Raw genomic sequence first — 22,334 nt, 5'->3', positions numbered from 1 at the left:
TGAGTGACTGGGAAACGGGCCTTACAAATTCTATCTGTTGTTCCTCGGATGAGAAAGAAACTGGTGGGAAAGCCACAGCAGAATAGCATTTGTAGGCAAAATTTTTAAAAATAGCATGACCTTCAGATCTGTTCACCACCCTAGGTACTGAAGACAAGAAATTAATAGTTCCTGTCTGTGAGCTCCTTAGAGTTGACCAGTCTACTTGCACAGTTAGTCATTGTGTTATTTGTCACCTTTATTTATTGTATCCTCTGGTACATGACATCTCCTCGATGATCAGATATTAATTATGTGGTACTTCTGCTTTTTTCTTCTCTTTCAGGCAAAAATAGACCTCTTATTAGTTGGAGATGTCACTGTTCAGTACCTGGCAGATATTGCTCAGAAATCCTTTTCAAATATTGCAAAAGTCACCATTACCATGAGGGATGTGGAACAGGCAGCAGTACTTCTGGAGAACTGCCCATTTGATGTGGTTTTCCTGAAGATGACTTCTTTACCAACTGCCGAAGAGCTGGAAGCAGTTGAATTAATTAGGTGAACTTCAAAAACCTTGACTCTGTTATCTTTATAATAGTTTTTATTGAAACCCATTTCTATTTTTTAAAAAACCTTAAAAGAAGGTACTATTTATGCTTTAATTTTTAAGATGAGAGATGTTTTCATGGGCAGAATAGGTATACACATTGTTTTTATTGCCAGTTTGACATACTATTATAGGAATTATTTTAATTAAAAAGTAATTGATGTGGCTGAGAATGAGAATTAATTGGTTGTAGAAATTTATTTAGTATATAGTACTTACCTTATTCTCATAGGTACTCCTTTTTAATAACTATGTCATTTAAAATGGCACATCTTTTCAGAGTTCATTAATTGTGATGGCAGATACTAAAGCAAGTGAGCACTCTTAGTTCTATGTCATGTTAGCAATGGACTAAAATTGTCTCTTTCAAAGATGTCCTAATGTGAAAGAGCCCTGAGGCTCTCTGGATCTGTTGAGTCCTGATCAATAGCACCTCCTATATTTTTGTTTCATCTTGTAGCTCCATAGACATTCTGTTTCTATTTGATCCACTCCATGCTAGAGATCTGGAGTGTCTGGTGGTGGGAGAGTTAGGTGCTTTCTTGGCGTGGCTGTACGACCTGAGCTGAAATCAAGAGTTGGATGCTCAAGTAACTGAGCCATGCCAGTGCCTCCCATTCTGGATGTTTTTAAACAAAGTTAGGTCAAAACAAATGTGTTCCCCTTCTACAAGAAAATTTGATAGAGAAAGCGTAAGTGCAGATAATATTGAAATATATAAAGACTTATAATAATTACAAGACAGGACTTTCAAGACTAAAGGAGAATGTTCAGAGACAATATTATTATCCCTGAATGAAAAGGAGCAAACATATTACATCACGGGAAAAGAAAAGTTGGAATGGGAAAAGGCCAAAGTGATGAGTTTCTTTAAAAAGAGAGACGAGTAGATGGATGCAGCTCCTGGGGTTTCTTAGAACGGGTGAACATCTGCATTTCTTTTGGCTTTCCACTGAGAATGTTAACCTTAGTCAAACCAGGCAAACTACCTCAAAGTGGATTTCACTTCCAAGTTATGTTGTGAACTGTCCTCCTTCTGAAGATCTGCCTATTTTATTAACATATCTTTTAAAAACAACTCCTATACAGAGTTCCCCTGGCTGGGACCTCATCATAATAATTGCATTTATTATAGTATTCCAACATGTTTACAACAGTGTTATGAAGGTGGTAGAGCAGGGTTTTGTCATCCCCACATGACAATGAAGGGTGAAGTGATTTGCCTAAGCGCCATATGACTTATTTTTACAAAACTCAGACTTGAACTCTTTTTTCTCTTCAGGTTCTTCGTATGCATTCAGTGTATGCCAAACTTCCTATAAACTAATATCATTTTGGAAGAGCAAAGGACAAATTAGTGTGGCTGATCTCTCTCTTCATTCCAAGAATAGGAGCCTAGCCAGGTCCCTCTGAAAGTAGTAAAGGCTTTGTATTTTCTCAGCATTGAAGCTACATGTTGAACAGGATAAGATTAAAGTTCTATTTAAGAACAAGTTTTATGTCTTGTTGCAATTATTAAAGGCTAGGTTGGAGAGAACTTCCTCCCTGATGCTCACCTGTGTGAGTTCTCCTCACTGGTGGTTTCTTTGCTCAGAATAACACAGCTAAAGACTTCTCAGCAAAGAAAAGAAGGTAGATGAAGTTACTAAATATACAGAAATGCACATGGTAGTTCTAATATTTTGCTATAAAAACATTTATTTGAAAAGAAAAGGAGGATCATTTGAAAACACCTGGATGTGTTTTTCTTGTCTCTTGTTCTGTTTATGCCCAATATCTAGGACAGGTCTTGACTAGTAAAGTACTCAGTGTCTTGCTGTGGGTATGAGTGAATACCTGTGTGGATATGTGGGAGAAATGCCATCCGGGGCAGACAGTGCATTCTTTGCACAGCTTTTGTCTTCCTCCCTAAAAAGGGGATAGTTTCTTTGGAGAGTCTTTGCCTTTCATGATACTGGCCTCAGAGGCTTAGTATATCTCTGGAATTCCCTTTCTTGCCCTCAGAACTGTTATGAGTTTATGACATGAATTATTTAAACTCTTGTGGAGCATGTTTATATTTTTGAAACTGGTTTTTTTTCTTAGAGCAATGAGTCTTGTGAACTTACTGCCCCATTTGTAAGGCATTTAAACCTTTATCATTCTTAAAGCACTGTATCTTTTGAGTTTGAGCTGACGTTTAATGTCTAAACCAAATGAAATGTCTTGTTTAGCTTTTCTTTTGCTGTATTTTAGATTTTTCCCTTTCAGATCCTTGTTGCTTTGTAATATCTCAAAATCTGGATGAGCTTTGCAAAATATGCAATTATTTATCTTTCATTTCTCTCTCTGGGTACTTTATATGTTTCATCAGTTAATGGGGAGCTTAATATAGAGTAGAAATGTCCACACTTATTTGTAATATTAGAGACCATAATTACAAATCTATATAAGATATGGATTTCTATTGAAGAATGAAGTATATAGCCTGCTAGCTATAATGTTAGACTTATTTTAGAATAAAATGTAAACAACCTATTTAAAAAGACTGGCATTCTTGAGGATTATGGCACATCTTAGGGGCACCTGGGTCGCTCAGTTGGTTGAGCATTTGCCTTTGTTTCAAGTCATGATCCTGAGGTCTTGGGATGCAACCCCGTGTTGGGCTCCCTACTCAGCAGGGAGTCTGCTTCTCCCTTTCCCTCTGCTCCTCCTCCTGCTTGTGCTCTCTCTCAAATAAGTAACATCTTAAAAAAGAATTATGGCACATCTCAATTATAGGTTAACATTCTTAATAGTACTCCCCCATTTGATTTCATATTAAGAATACATTTTTATTGAGCCAGATGAACTCAAATCCTACCCATTGATAAAATATTGTAAGGTAGTTGAAGGGTTCATATGCTTGGCTTCAGAATTCCAAATTTGAACCACGCTCAAAGAGCAGATACTTGGGCAGCCCAGGTGGCTTGGCGGTTTAGCGCCTCCTTCAGCCCAGGGTATGATCCTGGAGACTTGGGATCGAGTCCCACGTCAGGTTCCCAGCATGGAGCCTGCTCCTCTCTCTGCCTGTGTCTGTGCTGCTCTGTGTGTGTGTGTCTCTCATGAATAAATAAATAAAATCTTTATTTTTTTGTTTTTTTTTAAATAAAATCTTTAAAAAAAAGCAGATACTTGATAATTCAGACACATCCTAATACTTTATCTCCCAGAGGCAGGTATGGAAAATTAAAATATGTTTTAAAATCATCAATAATGTATGGATCCTGTCTAAAATTGTAATTTTTTTTTCCATTCCATGAAGTGTCTCTACAGTTCTTAGAATTCTGTGATCCTTGTGAGCTCCAAGCAGTTCAGCAGTAGCAAAGGAATGCAGAATGTGGTTCCATCTGCCCTGGCTATAAATCAAGTTTGGATCTGATTTTGTTTTTCTCATGTAGTTTCAATTGTCTGATCGTTAACTTATTAATTCACTAAGAAAACCTAATCTTGTGAGCTACAGGGATCCATGTAACAAGCTGTCTTTTTGTATCCCCAATTCTAAAACATCTTTGTCTTGACCATGCAGCTCAGTAAATTTTATTACCCAATTGGCATGACCTAGCTTCCTGAATGCTTGATGATAAACAAAATAACAACAAAATATTTAAGTAGTTATACTAAAAACATTATTCTATAAATTGATGGTTGACTCTAAATGTGGTGACCCTGACTTATAAGGTTCATAGCAGGAACTCTTCTGAAGAATAGCAGGGAAACAGAGCACACCAACCTTCACTATTAACCAGAATAAACTCTCAGAACTCAACTATATTTCATCACAGGTGCCCTATTAGGAGCAAGTGAACTTAGTGTTTTCACATATATAGTAAAGCTCTCAATTTTCTCATTGAAAATGGTTGTTTTAATTAAGTTATTAGCAAAGACCATTATTTGTTACAAGTCCCAGATAGACCAGCCAGGTTAGTTTGGCTGCATTTGCCTCACAGATGGCGTAAAGGATAGCTGTACTCAAGAAGGCTACCACCCAAAAGGGACACTGGCTTTTGTCCCTTTAAGTCCTGTGACTCTAAAGGAAATTATTTTAGGAATTTCCCCTGGCTTCATAGAGACTTATAAGACACCACTGGTCCTCTTATTAGATGATAGATTTCAGAGGCCATGGCTTTCTCGAGGTTCTTTAGTCAGCCGAGTATACAACTCAGCTCAAGTACTTTATATAATCTTTTTAACTTTTTTCAGCTACCAGGGACCAGACTTGGGGATAGGGGCTAGATTGGGCATCTGTACTGCTGCACCTTGAGCTTATTTATTACTGCTTCCAGTTCCAGAGAATACTAGAGACAGGCATAGAAAAAGGGACACTAGAATATCAACATCCAGGCTTATATGTAGAGTATGGTCTTAAGAACCGTCATGACATTTAAATAGTGTGTTGTATGAAACATAAGGAGAAATGAATGCCTCCCCCCAAAGAATTGCAAATTTTTAAAACCCAAGAGATTTCAACTGAGAAGGTACTCATAAGGTCTCAGAACCTGCAATTTGACTTTGGTATATGGAAGAAGTGCTATTAATTGGAGTGGATGAAAGATTTTTGCTTTATTTTAGTGTTGCTTAGTTTTAAGGGACATTCATTCATTAGGAAGAGAACTTTTTTTGGTGATCCTGGAAACTAGAAACTCTTAGCTTGTTGATCTGTACAGAATGTGAATGAACAGCTGAGCTCCAGACTGGTGTGTTGGATTCTGGGAATTCTATTGATTAGTGGAGCTCCTGTACAGCATCACAATTAGGGTTTTACTGGCAGGGGAAGTGTTTGGGTGGGTAATTGATTCTGTACAAATGACAAAAATCCAGCAATTCCAACTCTGATATAAAACTTGAAATTTAAATGTCATCATGAGGCATGTGAATACACATATCCAAATCTAACCTATTTTTGTGCCAATAACATCAGTTTGTAAAATAAAAAAATAGAATATTTTTAAAAGCAAAGACTGATTTAAAATTCTCTAATGCTAGAGTATTTAAGCATGAGTTATAATTTATTCTTTGTGAGTCAGCAAAATATTTTTTATTCCAACAGTTTGGCTAAACCATCTTGTACGTTTCTTTCTGTGGTCCTATTTGTTCAGTCCATTTTTCCCTTCCACTTCTGTTTCCTCATCCAATTGTTATACCTCCATTATACCTCACTTAAAAGCATACATGAAATACTTGCACTGTGGCAGGGGACGTTCTTGTCACCCACTATGCCACCAAAACCTCCTACACCAATATGCTCATGTGCCTTTCTTACCTCATGTCCAGTCTGCCAGTTAATCCTTATCAATCCATGTATGCCTGTTTTGTTGGTAGTATTTCTGCCCAAGCTTCTCATTTCCTCATTCTCTTCTTTTTTTTCTGTTAGCCTAAACTCCTCAGAATTCATAGAGCAGAATCAAGCCTGAAGAAACCTCAGTTGTATGCATGTCACATGTTAGCAATATTCTGCTTGTTTGAAGTAATTAGTAAATATTCCGAGTTATTTATTTCTTTAAAGAAAATTCTTCATCATGGCTACTTTTCTCTACCATCAGTTCTTGTTGGCCTAACTGCAATACGGTCTCCCAAATCCACCCTTTGACATCACCCCCTGTCCATCCCATCATAGAGTGGTCTTTCTAAGATGCAAATACAGTCCTGTTAATAGCTTAATAGCTTCCCATTGTCCATTTTAATAAAATACCAAATCTTTAATTTGGCCTAAAGGCCTCTATACCTTCTCTGGTCTTATGTGTCTCTTCCTCAGATGCTCTGTACCACTTTGGACTTCTTTGACTTTCTCAGACTTACCTGTTCTTTCTATTCTAGGACCTTTTCCCGCAGCCAGTTCTGTTTGTCCAGAATGAACTTTACTTCTTATCTGTTTCTGCCCTCCCACCCCCCCAATTCTACCTTTTGTATGATTAACCCCTAGTCAGCCACAGAGGCATTTCTGCCTAGAAGCCCGAGGCTGCAGAGTAAGGTCGTTCCACAGGTATAGACTTTCCTGGCCCCTGTGGCTTTCCTTCACAACACTAGGCACATATTTGGCTACTTAATTATCTACAGTGATTTGTTCAATGTCTGATCCCCTCAAGAAACTATTAACTCCGCGAGAGCAGAGACCTGTCCATGATATCCCCTAGAGCCTAGCACAGAGTCTGGCACACAGTGGTTCTCAATATATGTGTCTCAGGTATATAAATTACGTATACAGTTGACCCTTGAACAATGTGAGGGATATTGGCACCAATTCCCTGCACAGTCGAAAGTCCATGTATACCTTTTTTGCAGGGGATATTTTTTATTGTGATAAAATCACATAACACAAATTTTTACCATCTTGTCCATTTTTTAGTGTTCAGTTCAGTAATGTTAGGTGTATTTACATTGTTGCTGATATATGTTGTCATATATCTCCAGAACTTTTTCATCTTGCAAATCAGAAATTCTGTTCCTTTTAAACAACCCCTTTTTTTTGGTCCCTCCCTGTATCCCCTGATAACTACCATTTTACTTTCAGTTTCTATGAATTTGACTACTTTAAACACCTCATGTAAGTGGAATCATATAGTATTTACTTTTTTTATAACTGGCTTATTTCACTTAACATAATGTCTTAAAGGTTCATCCGTATTGGAGTATTTAACATATTTTCCTTTTTTAAGGCTGAATAATATATTCCATGTATGCATATAATACTGTAATGGTTAATTTTTATGTGTCAGCTTAATTGGGCCATGGGTGCTCAGACATTTGGCCAAACATTCCTCTGTAAAGACGTGTCTGAAATACTTTCACATCATGTTCATAGCAGCACTATTCACAATAGCTGAGAGGTAAAAGCAACCCAAATGTCCATAGAGAGATGAATGGATAACAAAGTGTGGCTATATTATTCTGGATTCTCAAGAAACAGAACCAATAGGATGGCTATCTATCTATCTATCTATCTATCTATCTATCTATCATCTATCTATCTATCATCTATTTGTCCATCTACCTAGAGGTAGAGAAGGAAAGAAGTTGATTTATTTTAAGGAAGTGCCTCATGCACTATGGAAGCCAAGAAGTCCCAAGATCTGTAGTTGGCGAGCCAGAGACCCAGGAGAGGCAATGTGTAGTCAGTCGAATCTGAAGGTCTGAGAACCAGGAAAACTGATGGTATAAATTTCATTTGAAAAGCTGGCAGTCCCAAGACCCAAGAAGAGCCCATATTTCCGTCTGAGTCTGAAGGCTGGAAAAGGCCAAGGTCCTAGCTAAGTAGGTCAGGCTGGAGGAGTTCCTTCTTACTCAGACTTTTTGGTCTATTTACGTCTTCAATTAATTAGATGGAACCCACCCACTTTAGGAATGGCAATCTATTTTACTCAGTATATCTCAATTCAAATGTAGTTCTCATCCATGTATAACTTTTCTTTAGAAATTAAAATGGTGGCATTAATACGGAAGTTTAGTAAAAGTAGCATCTCAGATTAGCTATGTTTAAAAAGACCACTTTTATTCTTGCTTAAAAAAGAGCCTAAATCTTATCCAGATTCCAGACCTAAGCACTAGTTTACAAGAAATATAAGAAAAAAAGAAATATTTAAAGAATGCTGTGGGGATGAAATCATTAAAATGCAGAATGTGAAAAATTCTGTAAGATAAATGACCCCTTTTAAATATATATATAAATAAAGAGTAAGATAAAAAGAAATAAAAACAGAGGAAAGGGAAAATTGAATCTTGATTTGTATAAACTAACAGTTTAAAAAAATCATAAGATGAGGCAGCTGGCTGGCTGAGAGGAACATGCAACTCTTAATCTTGGGGTTGTGAGTTCAAACCCCATGTTGGAAAAAAAAAAAACAAAAAAAGAAACAACAAAAAAAACAAACCCCATATTGGGTGTAGAGCTTACTTAAAGAAATAAAAACTTTAAAAAATAAATAAAAAGTAAAAAGGGATCCCCAATTTCTAAAGAAATAAAGAAAACCACTCTAGTTAATTCTTAGTAAGGTAAAATATCGAATCTCAATTTTTTAAATGATTTTGCTTCATTTTAACACTTTTTTCCTCTCAGATTTGGCAAGAAGAAAAATACACATTTGCTGTTTGTTTTTATAACCCCTGAAAATTTTAGAGGTATGTGCCTGCTGGACATATTGTTTTTTCTCCAAATAGAAATCATAAGGTCAATATTTAAAACAAAAATTCTTAGGTTGTGTTTCAGGGCATGGAGCTGACATTACTTTAAGTGAACCACTGACAATCGAGAAAATGAGTATTGTGGTAAAATACTGGAAAACCTATTTCTCAAATACCGGTGAGTGAAAACAAGATTTCCAAAGGTTTGAAAAGTTCTAATTAAATTCTACAAAAACTATATTTATACATTTTTAAGTTGGTTTTCCATTGATGCCTTTTATTTGCTAAGGATTAACTGTATGCTGTGTACTGTAAAGAACATGTAATTCCTATTAATTATAGTGTAAAGGGGAAAAAAATGAAAATAAACATGTTCTCTACCTGTAACAAAAAAATTTACAACTTCCAAAATTTAAAATGTGTTGCCCAAGGACAAATGCAGTGTTGTGGCAGGCACAGGGTGTTTCTTTTTAGTGCCCCAGGTGCTGCCATCATTTCTTATTCTTCAAAATGGAATTAATCGGGATTCCTGGGTGACTCAGTGGTTGGCGCCTGCCTTTGGCCCAGGGCGTGATCCTGGAGTCCCGGGATCGAGTCTTGCATCGGGCTCCCAGCATTGAGCCTGCTTCTCCCTCTGCCTGTGTCTCTGCCTCTCTCTCTCTCTGTGTCTATCATGAATAAATTTTTTAAAAATGGAATTAACCATGCCATGTCATTGTATGAGTGTCTAAAAGGCAGGGCCACTAATTTTGAATTATTTTATACTTTCTGCTTTGCAAAACATTTGCTCATAACTTAGTTTACTTAAGTTAATAGGATGGTTGTCCCTCTCTTTTAGATTTTTAGACACAGATAATTAGTGTCAATGCTTCCATTAGATTTCACATTTCTAAACTCTTCACCTACATTGTATTATGTGTATCACCAGCATCTAAACACTTAAGCTAATTAAATTAACTTTAATTTGACTTATAAAAGGACAGACTCCAATTTCTTTTTTTTCTTTTTTCTTTTTTAATTTCTTTTTTCTTTTTTCTTTTATTAAATTTTTCAGACTCCAATTTCTGAAATTAAATTCTACTGTAGTCATTGTTGGTCAATGAGTATTTATGGTTTTTCTAGGCCTGAGATACTGATAAAGTATCTTTTTAAAATTAAGATGATGTTTTTCTTAAAAGAGGCCTGAAAAAACACTTTAAGGATTATCTTCTATAAACTCACACTCCAGATGATATAGGACAACCCTTCTTCTTTCTTTTTTCTTTTATTAAATTTTTCAGACTCCAATTTCTGAAATTAAATTCTACTGTAGTCATTGTTGGTCAATGAGTATTTATGGTTTTTCTAGGCCTGAGATACTGATAAAGTATCTTTTTAAAATTAAGATGATGTTTTTCTTAAAAGAGGCCTGAAAAAACACTTTAAGGATTATCTTCTATAAACTCACACTCCAGATGATATAGGACAACCCTCCTTCTTTCGTGTGTGTGTGTGTGTGTATTTGTGTGTTTTTAACATTCAGGGAAGATTAGTGAGTCTGTTCTGTAACATTCCAATTACTCTCAACCACTACAGCTTCAGAGTTCTTTCTGGAAATGGCTATCGGGTGACCCAGATCCTCTTTGCAACCTCTCATTTGGCTCTCGGTGGAAATAGAGCAGCTGCTTATCACCACCTGTTTAACACCCTCCCTATTGGTCATAACCACGTCTGCTTCTGGTCATTTCATCTTTGCTTTGAGGATAAGCAGCTGCAAAAAAAAAAAAAAAAAAAAAAAAAAAAAAACGAGAAAAAAACATCAGATGTCATATTTTGACAATACAGCTGCTTACTGCAGACTCATACATATTTTCTATCCTTGACATTTACCTATAAATAAGTTAATAAGTAAACTCATTTGAATGTGTTTTAAGCACACCTGCCACTAAGTTTAGAATCTAGTTGAAAGAGGATGTCCTGGAGTGAACAATGTGTATTTTCATTTTGTGTCCTAATTTGGGTGGTTTCATGTTTTACAAACTGAAATCTATAATTTGCTTTCTATTTTAAAAATATTGCTTTGTAAAATATTTTGAGTAAAAAATGGCAACTGCTTTTTGATTAGGGCTTGTGTGTATGATTAACATTAACCCCCCTCCCCAGTGATTTTAGAATTAAAATAGTCACCACTTTAAAACTTTCAGTTAAGAATGAATATTCTATGAAGCCCGAAGAACCTGGATTGCCCCTGCTGAAGTCCTGCAGTGAACAATTGGGATATTTTTCTACTGATCTATTTGCTTGGTTAGTTTTTGTTTTTACTTTTTCATAATAATAACTTTTACTATATAATTTCTGAGGAACTTATTGATTGTGGAACACTAGTTCAAGTGCTAGGGGTGATGCAAAAGGAAGAAGAGGCTGTGTTATAAAAGAGGAATGTGACTTTTTCTGTGTTTCAGTCCTGATCTGGGATGGAGGGTAGTGAATACTTGCAGAAGTATTCACTTCAATCTAAGGAAATACTTCATAACAATCCTAGTTGACCACAGGGACCAGAGTGAATTGCAAGGTAGTATGTTCCCAACACTGGATGTATTAGAGTCTGGGTTATCATTAATCAAAGTTTAATAATAGCAATGGTATTCACACTTTTTGGAAACAGTAGAATCTTCTTCAAACAAAAATTTTACTTATAACCCCAGTATTTAAACAGATAAGAGTGGCCCCAGATGTTGTCTTCCTACTAGTAAGCTTCTCACTGACGTCTTTTTTGAATTCATAAATCTATCCCCCCAGTTACTGAAAACAACCCATAAAAAAGGTCTCTTTGTCCCCATCTCTCTCTTCCTGAGATATTATAACTGGTATTCAAACCTCCATTGGATAAGCAGTTATCTGGGGTCATACTTTTCTAATGCTGATGTTATCTACTTATAAAAATTCAGTTTTTGTGAAAATTTTTTGTTCACTGTAAGCTGATTTCCAAGGAGATTTTAAATGGAGCATAGGGCTACAAAGAATGAATGTAGCTACCAAGGACATTGGTGATGATGGTGAGAATTTTGAATAAGTCACTTCCGGAATTTGTAGAATGTGACCATCAAGTATTTGTAGAAATGTGACCATATACTATTTTGAAGGAAAAGACTTGGCAACCAATAAGTGTGGTCAAACCAAAAATGTGCTCACTTAAGTAGTACAGAGATATTAATAGGTCATTTAATCTTATTTAACATTTTAACCTGAAAGAAATTTATTGTATTAAACCTTATCTGAAATATGAGTTTGGGAAGGGTTTTGGAAGGCTTTGTGATTTTCTTACATTACTTGCAACTTCTTTTTGAACCTTTCTTGTCTTGAATCTTTATTTTTCCTCAGAATCCTACCACTACAAATAGAAATACATTTTCAAATCAAGTTGTAGACCTTGGAATAAAATGTATTAGGTTATAAGTTTCTTAGGGAAATATTAAAAAAAAAACATTCATTAAAATGCTTGGAGAAGCTTTAGAAAAATGGTAGACCAGAAGATATCTAAATGGAGGGAACCTGACCTTTGCTGATCAAGTTGGAATAGTGTACTATGGCCCTTTAATCCTTTGTGTTTTTTTCTTGTAACACACTTTCAATACAGTCGTATAATTTGGAGTAGTCGTAATCAGTGAGGTCAGAATATTTTAATTCTGCTTGTATCTGTTACTCTTTGTATATTTTAGAATTTTGATTAGTCATTGGATTTATGATGATCTTGATAATAAATTCTTTAGAGTCTTTGAAATAAAACATTCTGCACCAAATAAGTAAGGTAGTGAAGTGCTTTGATATTTACTGCACCTTTGCATGAAGCAAGGGACTTTGAGAAGTACCTTTGATTAGTATATTGGTGCTTATTATTTAATATTGCCTGACAATTTTCCTCTTAAATCTGTGACATGATTTTCTCTTGTTTCTAGCTCTGAAGCTCTAAGAAATGACATTGGGCTTGAATTAAAGGCTCCAGTGCCAGATTCTGAGAAAAGCAAAAAGATTTCTCTTCTTCATTCAAGCAAGGAAAAGCTGAGAAGGTGAATTATGATACAGTCTGTTTTTAGTATTATCCCTTTTACTTTCATGAATTTCATAATTTTTTGTAGTACTGTTAAAAGTCTCCATGAAACTGGTAAATCTGGCAACTAAATACATGCCACTCATTCATTCACTCATTTTTTCATTTAGCAAATAGCTGTGAGTATCTGATATGTGCCAAAATATGATTGGAGAACTAAGATTTTAAAAAATTCTTGCCTTCAAGACCTTAGTCTAGTGCTCAAATAGACTTTTAAGTAGGCTATTACATAGAAAATTATGTTTTCATAAATGTCATGATAGAGAAGAGCACATAGTAAGCACACTGGGAAAGTCACCTAAGACAGAATGAGGGAGGTGGAAGGCTTTGTTGAGGACATGATAGCTAAATTGAGCTTTAAATGAAAAATGACTATTAATTTGGTTTAAAAGTCAGGGGAGGATGTTTCATGTAGCAGGAATGGCAGATACAGAGGCTGACAGTATAAGAAAGTTTAGTGAATTTATGAAACTGAAGGTGTATCCATGTACTTGGCTATAATGGCACAAGTGGGAAGAGGCAGGAGACGAGAAGTAGTAGGTAAGGGTGTTGCACATCATGTTAAGGAATTTGAATTTGAATCTGAAACTGTTGGGGAAGCTCTGAAGGATTTTTGCAAAGGAGTGCTAATGATAAGATTTGCACCTAGAGTGAACACCCTAGCAGGATATTAGTGAATTGAATCCAGAAGCCTGTGGAATCTGTCAAAAGAAGTGATGAATCCTTAATAATGGTTTTAGAAACAGGAAAAGGTAGAATAAACCAATTCCAGATACACTAAGTGGGTAGATTCAGTGTAAGCTTGGATGCAGGAGGAGTCAAGTATAACTTGCAAGTAGATGTTGCATCTACCAGCTGACTGGGAAGTCCGGTAGAATGGCAGTCTGGCAGTGTGAGGTGATTTTTGCATTTGTTGGGTGTGAACACTCCAGGTTTACATGGAGCTGCTCAGTCAGGAGTTGGCCTTTAGGTTCTAGAGAAAGATTTAGGCTACAAATATGGACTTAGAGTTTCAGGATACAGCATCTACTTAAAGCAGTGGATGTAGGGATGGATATGATGACTTTGTAGAGCATGTAGAGAAGAGATAAGTGGAAAAAGGAGGACCTTGGGAAAAGCCTATTTAAGGTACAGGCAGCAGAGAAGAAATTGGAGAAAAGAGAGATCCAGAAGCCAAGAGGGAGTGGAATTGAGAAGACCAGAGAGAAGAATTTCCTAAAGGAATGACTGTTCAAGAATATCACGTGACACAGAGAGCAAGTAAGGGGAGAACTAATAACAATTTATCTTAGGCAAAACCTAAACATCATTGGTCTTGGCAAAAACATTTTCATTAGCATGGTTAGGGAAGAAGCACCATTGTGGAAAGATGGAAAATGAAAGGTGGGAGCACAAATGAAAGTAAAGAGAAAATGAGGGTGTGTGTTATGTAAAAGGAGATATAGAGTAAAATGAGAAATTTTGATATGATTGAGCCAGGCTTGAATAGGTTTATTTATATTCCAAAAGAAGTAGCTGGAAAAGATGTATTTATGGTATAAAAAATGAAACAAAAATTTATTCACTTGAAAACATGACTTTATGGATTAGCAATTTGAGTAGGGCTAAGTGGGCAATTCTTTGTTGTTGTTGTTAAAGATTTTATTCATGAGAGAGAGAGAGAGAGGCGGAGACACAGGCAGAGAGAGAAGCAGACTCCCCACAGGGAACCCACTATGGGACTTGATCCTGGGACTCCAGGATTACACCCTGAGCTGAAGGCAGATGGTCAACCACTGAGCCACCCAGAAAAGTGGGCAATTCTTTTGCCTACATGACATCAGCTGGGGTTGCTTGGTAGTATTCAGCTAGTACACGGTCTAGTCAGGACAGTCTAAGACATTAGGTCTGGAGCCTCTGCAGAGATGGCTGGAAGTCTAAGCTCAGCTGAGGCTATCAATTGAAGCTTCTTCAGCATGGTAGTCTCAGGGTTGTCAGGCTTCTTACATGGTAGCCCAGGATTCCTAGAATGTTCCAAGAGACAGGGAGAGAAAGCCGCCACTGTCTTAAGGCCTGGGACAAGAAACTGGCTCAGTGCTATTTCTCCCATGTTCTACTGGTCACAGCAGTCACAGAACTATCCCGATCTGAAGGAAGGGTACATAGAACTCCACCTCTCAGTGGGTGGAATGTCAAATAATATTAATCCCCTAGAGCTGGAGAGGGAAGTTGATAATGGACTTGGCATCCCTAAGTAGATAGAAGCTTATGGAATCTAGAATCAGGTGGGAGGAAACCTCTTCTACTGAAAATGGAGAGAAAGAGCTAAAGCCAAATGTGGATAAAGATGAATCTTTTCTTGGGGGCCAGAAAGGAGGGAGAAGTTGAGTAATTTCTGCCAAATGACCTCCATTATCCACTAAAGACTAACCAGAGGGTAAATGGGTTTGAGTTGGTGAGATGGGCTGGTGGATGGGCTAGTTTGGCCCAAAAGACCTTCACTCACAGGTTTGCTGCTTTGGCTGAATGAAGGTAGTGTCTGCTGGCTAGTGCTAGCCCATAGATTTCACTGATCTGTACTGAATGAGAAAAATACAGTGCAATGAGTATTTTTAAAGCAGTATATTATACAATTTATATTCTAAGATTGTATTTTCCATATTTTATTTGGTGTTAAAATTATGATATTTCTAAACGGTTGCAATGAGAAGATATTGGAAGATGCTACCTCTCTTTCATTATTTTTCTTGTTGAGATCTAACATTAGAAGCCTTTTATTGGTCCTCCAAACTTCTGGGTTGAGTTTTTAAAATTTTAATGGTTGATGAAAACTAAAATCTGAGAATCCCTCATCTACCAGGCTAAAAAGATGCTTTGGAAGCTGTGTACCCCCATAGCATTATTTAAAGAACTAGAAGTCTTAGTTTCCCAAAAAGAAAAGCTATAACCAGGCACCCCATCTTTCCCTTTAGTGATTTGCTTGAGACATAACAGAAAGTAAAGAATCTGTCCCTATTTTTTTTTCCTTTTCCTCCTCTTAACCCTTCTGAGTATACCTGTGAATCTTGAAATGAATGCTTTTACTGTTTCCCTTCCTCCTTCTCCCCCCAGTCAACTGCTTTACATATGCTTTTGTTTTGTTTTGTTTCATTTTAAGAAATATTCTATTTATTTATTCATGAGAGACACACAGAGAGAAAGAGAGAGAAGCAGAGATACAGGCAGAGGAGGGAGAAGCAGGCTCCATGAAGGGAGCCTGACATGGGACTCAATCCTGGGTCTCCAAGATCACACCCTGGGCTGAAGGCGGTGCTAAACCACTGAGCCACCAGGGCTGCCCTCCATTTGGTTTTTTAGCAGCATAAGGTAACATGATGTTGACTAATGTTAAGGAGATAATGGTTCCGGCTAATGGTTTTGAATATTTTCATTTGAGAATTTCTTTTTAAAATGAATCTAATAACTCTGTTTTCTTTATCAGAACAGATTAATAAAAATTGGCTACCTAATTCTAATATTCTTGGGGAAATCCCATTTGTCATACATGTTTTAAATACATTACATATGTTTTTATCTTGTTGAGGTATACTTTTCAGACTGATGCCATCATTTTGTTTGTGTGTCCATGGATCTAAAATGATGGTGATTTAATAATTTTAGGGATGTCTGCTCACTTGAAAAGACATGAATATGAGATAGTCTTTCACAAGTGAAGGCTTAGAAATTCAAGGAAAGTAGAACCCCAGGAAGTTCTCAGAGGGTCCCAAATCCTATCTGGCCAAAAGGCCTTCCTCTGTGAACTGTTTGCTTGAGACATATTTGTACAGAGGAGAGACCCAAGGACTTAATTTGGGCCGAGATCTTTGGCCTCGGATCCCTTACAGCTTCTCAGAATCACTCTTAACTGGGGGAGAATGAAACCAGGTTGGTTCTTTTCCTGACTTATTTGGATTGGATCATAACCAAGCTGGCAGCTGGCTGCTGGCTACTATGTTAGATGATAAAGACAATACATGCCCTTTGACCTGTTGTTGTCTATTGCTGTTCCTTACACAAAAGAAAAAGAAAAAGACACTACTAGGGGCACCTGAGTGGCTCAGTTGGTTAAGCATCTGCCTTGGCTCAGGTCATGATCCCAGGGTCCGGGGATCAGCCCCACGTCTGGGCTCCCTGCTCAGTGAGGGAGCCTGCTTCTCCCTCCCTCTGGTGTTCCCCCTGCTTGTGTTCTCTCTTTCTTTCTGTGTCAAATAAATAAAATCTTTAAAAGAAAAGAAAAAAGAAAAAGACAAGACTCTGTGGTGTTTCTGGAGCCTGTTAATCCTACTTTGTTGAGCCAACAATGACCTCCTTCAAAGTTTCACTAAACATTTCCTCTTTATTTTTGTCTTCTGTCTTCTTTTTGTTAAAAAAAATCATGGTATAATTAACATACAAGGAAATGCAATGAAGTCTCATACAATGAAATCTTCAGTATCTGTCTTTAAAATCTCTTTCATTAAGTGTTTTTTTTTTTTGTCTACCTTTCTACTGGGTTTTTCTGGGTTTTTTTTCTTACTAATTTTTAGAAATTCATTGTATGTTCTGCTACTAGGCTTTTGCCAAATATCTATATTGCAAATATCTTCTCTCAGACCATGTGTGTTGATATATCCCTATTTTTAGTTCATACATAAGACTTGAAAGAAATTCTGCTTGGAGAGGTCACTTTGAGTTGTGTCTCGCTCAAAGGATGAAACTTTACATAATCTATTTGCTCCACTATCACTTCAGGATACAGGTCTCCTATTTTCCTGCCTATCCTAACCTCAAGTTCCTAACCTTGATGTTAGAGCCAGAAAAATTTGAGAAGCAATGAATAAGGCTAGATCCATAATGTTTGCTAATACATTTCATAACCTTAGGAATATTAGAGAATTTAGGATAAAGAGTTCCACTTGATTGATGTCAGAAGATTAAATTGGTGTTTCTAAGAAGTCAGTTGCATGTATTTAAGTGTATGGTTTGATGCATTTTAAAGAGATGGTTTGTTACCCACTGCTCCTAAGAGGATGAGGTATTAGCCCTATTCAAGGGCTACATAAGGAAGCACCAGGGTTGGTCATGAGGGAGACAAATGCATACACCCATCTAAACCGCAACATTTCCATTATATTAGAATGTTCCCCTGTGTATTAAGTATGTCTTTTTATTCTGATGGCTTATCATGGGGAAACTTCCTGACCATGGGGAGACTACCCATCCCAGGGGTAGTCAATTTCTAGAGCTAGTAAATGACTTGCCAGTGAGCATGCCTTGCATATGTGCAAACTGACCAACCCAGAGACCATCCAACACCCACCCCCTCTATCTGGCTCTTATGCTCCAGGCCAATATTCCCCTGTCCTTATCACCTCAAAATGATGTGCTACCACGCAGCTTGGGATACCCCTACATCCCAGAGCCTGCTGAAATTATTCAAACTAGCCAGTCCAAAGCCTGCTTGCCTACATTGCCTGTTCCTTCTCTCAGAAACCACAGTAAAGGCTCTTGCCCTCATTTTCTTCCGACTCCTCTTGCCTCCTAACTGCCTCTGGTGCTTTCCCATGTGGCCCTATGGGGTGTGAAGTGGCCCCCTCCTTTTGGGAACTGTCAGTAACCATCATTTAAAGGCAACCGTCTCCTGATCTGTTGGCCTCACTGTACCTGAATGATCATAAAACATGCAATTTAAATTTCCTCATGCTCTTTACCGGTCTATCCTTTCCCATCCTCTAGAGGCAGATACTATTCTGATTCCTATCACTATAGATTTGTTTTGCTTGTTCTAGAACTTTATGTAAATTGAACCATCAATATGTACACTTAGGTCTGGCTTCTTTCACCCAGCAAACATTTTAAATTCATTAACATTGTGTATCTTAGTGGTTTGTTCCTTTTTACTGTTGAGGAATATTCCATTGTGTAAACATACCATACTTCAGTTATTAATTCTCTGGGTTTTATCTATCAAGAATAAAGCTACTATGGGGGAGCCTGGCTGGCTCAGTCAGTAGAGCATGTGACTCTTGATCTCAGGGCTGTGAGTTCAAGCCCCATTTTGGGGTTAGAGCTTACTTTAAAAAAAAAAAAAGAAGAAGAAGAAAGCTACTGCGAACATTCTTGTATATATATTTTGTGAACTTAGATTTCCATTTCTCTCAGAAAGAGTTGTGTACTGCAAGGTTGGTGTATGTTTCTCTTTTTAGGAGACCTCCAACCAGAAATCTAAAATAGCACCATTTTGCACTCCCACCAGCAATATAGGAGAGTATTAGTTGCTCCATATCCTCATCAACATTTGATATTTTTAGTCTTTTCCGTTTTAGTTGTTTTTGCAGTTGTGCAGTGTGATCTGTGATTCTAAATTTGCATTTTCTTGGTGATTGATGAGGTTGAGCAGCTTTTCGTATGCTTTTGGCCATTTGTATCTCTTTTTTTATGAAGTCTGTTCAAACCTTTTGTCCATTAAAAAACTTTTGTTCACTTATGTTTTTGTTATTGAGTTGTAGGAGCTCTTTAATATTCTGGATTCAAATCCTTGGTCAGATTTATGTCTTGAAATATTTTCTTCTAGCTCAGTGTTCATTTTTGTGAACTGTTACCTCTTTTGTTGAGCAGAAGCTTTAAAAATTTTTGACAAAGTCTAATCTATCAATATTTTACAATATGTATTATACTTTCCTGTATTACTAATCATTGCCTACTATTAAGTTGCAATACATGTTGTCTATAAGATGTCTTATAGTTTTAGCTTCTATGATTATTTATCTTAATTTTTATGGGATGAAGTGTTGAGATTGTTTAATTTCAAACATTTCAGATTTTCAAGATTTTGTGAGAAAACATACCATTCTTTAGTGAATTACTTTGGTACTTTCATAAAAATCAATTACCATAAGGAAGCCTGGGTGGCTTAGTGGTTGAGCATCTGCCTTCAGCTTGGGTCATGATCTTGCAGTATCAGGATTGAGTCCCACATTGGGCTCCTTGCATGGAGCCTGCTTCTCCCTCTGCCTCTGTCTCTGCCTCTCTCTCTGTGTGTCTCTGATTTTTTTTAAAGATTTTATTTACTTATTCATGAGAGTCACCATATAATTATATATATATATAATTAATATATATAATATAAAAATATTCATGAGGTCACCATATAATTATCAGTGTATTTCTAGATTACCTGCTCCACTGATCTTCTTCACTTCAGTATTACATTGTAGCTTTACTATTCTCAGAATCAGATCAAGTTCTCCAGCTTGTTCTTCATTTTCAAGTTGCTTTGGATATTAAAAGGTCCTTTGAATTTTCATGTGAATATTAAAATAAGCTTGTCAATTTCTTCCTTTAAAAAATCCTGCTAAGATATTGATTAGGATTGTGTTGAATAAGTAGACGAGTTTGAGGAAAAATTGGTGTTTTCCATTTCGGTCAGTATTGATTCTGGCCATCCATCTCCATTTTTTAAAGGTCTTTATTTCAACAGTTTTGTAGTTTATTAAGTTTCTGAATGTTTTAGCAGGTTTTAAAATTTTTTGTTGTAAGCAATTTTTTATTCATATATCCAAAATTTTCATAACTAGCATCTAAAGTTAAATTTATTTTATGTTGACCTACTATCCCCATGACCTAGCTTTATCTATTCATCACTTCTAGTCATTTTTTGTGGATTTCTCACATACACAATTATGTCATCTGTGAATAAAGACATTTTTTCCCCAATCTTTGTGGCTTTTATTTCTATTTCTTGCCTAATGCCCTGACTAGGTTCACCAGCTTTTTGAATTAGAAGTGATGCAAGTAGCATCCTTGCCTTGTTTATGATCTTGCAGGGAAAGTGTTAAGTCTTTTCATTACTGATGTTGTAGGCTCTTTTTATACATGCCTTTTATCAGCTTAAGAAAGTTTTCTTCTATTCCTACTTCAAGTGTCATCATGAATGGATGTAAAATTTTGTCAGTGTGTTTTCATTATTTATTAAGATTATACAGTGTTCTCTTTTTTGTTAATGTACTGGTTATACTGATTATTTTAAAATGCTATACTCTGTCTTGATGTATTCTCTTATTTGTTGCTAGATTTGGTTTGCTAATATTTCATTAACAATTTTTGTATCATGTTCATGAGGGTTATTGGTCTCTAATTTTCTTATGTCTTTATTGGATTTTGGTATCAAGGAGATGCTGACCTCATAAAATGAAATAGAAAGTCTTTCTTCCTCTTATGTTTTCTGAAAGAGTTATGTAAGATTGATATGTTTTATAGAATTCAACAGTAAAGTTATTTAGGCTTGGAATTTTCTCTTTGGGAAGTCTTAATTAAAAATTAAATTTCTTTAATAATTGTAAGACTAGATTTTCTGTGTTTTTCTTCTCAGTTGGTTTAATTTATGTCTTTCAAGAAATTTGTTTAATCCAAGGTGTTAAATTTATTGAATGACTTTTTGTTCATGATACTCTCTTATAATCTTTTTAATGTCTGCAGATCTCTGATGATATTCCTTCTTTCATTTCTGGCATTGATAATTTGTGTTTTAGTTCTTCTTGATTAGTCTAACAAGTGGTTTATTAGTTTTACTGGCTTTTTTCAGTGAGCAAAATTTTTTTCATTGATTTTTTTGTAGTATTTGTCCATTTTATGTTTGGTTCCACTCTGTCATTTCCTTTTTCTTCTCTATTGTGCTCTTTTTTCTATTTTCTTAGGTGAGAAACTTAAATCATTGATTTTAACCTTCCTTCCTTCCTTCTTTCCTTCCTTTTTTCCTTCCTTCCTCCCTCCCCCCTCATCCTAAAGATTTATTTATTTTAGAGAGAGAGAGTAAGCAGGTAAGGAAGGGGCAGAGGGAGAAGGAAAGGGGAAAATCCTCAGGTAGACATCTTGATGAGTGTAGAGCCCAACACAGGGCTCAATCCCACAACCCTGAGATCATGACCTCATGACCAAAACCAAGAGTCAGCCACTTAACTGACTGGAAAAAAAAAGTTTGCAAAACATATATAAAAGAATGTTTATGATAAATTTTAAGCAATTTTTATTCATATATCCAAAATTTTCATAACTAGCATCTATCTAGACTTACTTAACCAACTGAGCCACCCAGGTACCCCACCTTTTCTTCTTTTCTAATAAAAGCATTTAAAACTATAAATTTCCTTTATAAAAGTTTTTTCTTATCAGTGCTTTAAATGCATTTCATAAATTTTGACATATTAGATTTTCACTATCATTTGGTTCAAAATACTTTTCTTTCTCATTATCCCTTGTAATTTTTTCCTTGACCACTGATTATTTAGAGTGTGTAACTTTAATTTCCAAATGTTGGAGATTTTCCGGATATGACTTATGATTTAATTACATTATCATCTGAGAATATATTTGTTCAGGTTTCTATCCTTTGATATTTTCTGAGATTTGTTTTATGGCCCAAAGTATGGTCACCCTTGATGAGTATTCCACATGCACTTGAAGAGAATATGTATTCTGCTGTTTGGGAGTATAGTGTTCTAAATATTAGTAAGGTAGAATCGGTTA

General features: G+C 36.2%; 1 protein-coding gene across 1 annotated transcript in view; it reads left to right on the top strand.

Moving 5' to 3' along the window:
• SOHLH2 (spermatogenesis and oogenesis specific basic helix-loop-helix 2) overlaps positions 1-22,334 on the top strand; it is a 55,453-nt gene that overhangs the window by 11,322 nt on the left and 21,797 nt on the right. Inside the window, exons 2-6 of the mRNA XM_055317350.1 lie at positions 326-540; positions 8,661-8,722; positions 8,799-8,903; positions 10,909-11,008; positions 12,661-12,771. Coding sequence (XP_055173325.1) covers positions 326-540; positions 8,661-8,722; positions 8,799-8,903; positions 10,909-11,008; positions 12,661-12,771 — 593 coding nt within the window. The remainder of the gene's footprint in view (positions 1-325; positions 541-8,660; positions 8,723-8,798; positions 8,904-10,908; positions 11,009-12,660; positions 12,772-22,334) is intronic.

The sequence above is a fragment of the Nyctereutes procyonoides genome, unplaced genomic scaffold (assembly GCF_905146905.1).
Source record: "Nyctereutes procyonoides isolate TBG_1078 unplaced genomic scaffold, NYPRO_anot_genome, whole genome shotgun sequence".
In the NCBI taxonomy this organism is placed as follows: Eukaryota; Metazoa; Chordata; class Mammalia; order Carnivora; family Canidae; genus Nyctereutes; species Nyctereutes procyonoides.
The sequence above is the reverse complement of the archived record's forward strand: the minus strand, read 5'-3'. Positions and strand labels throughout refer to the sequence as shown.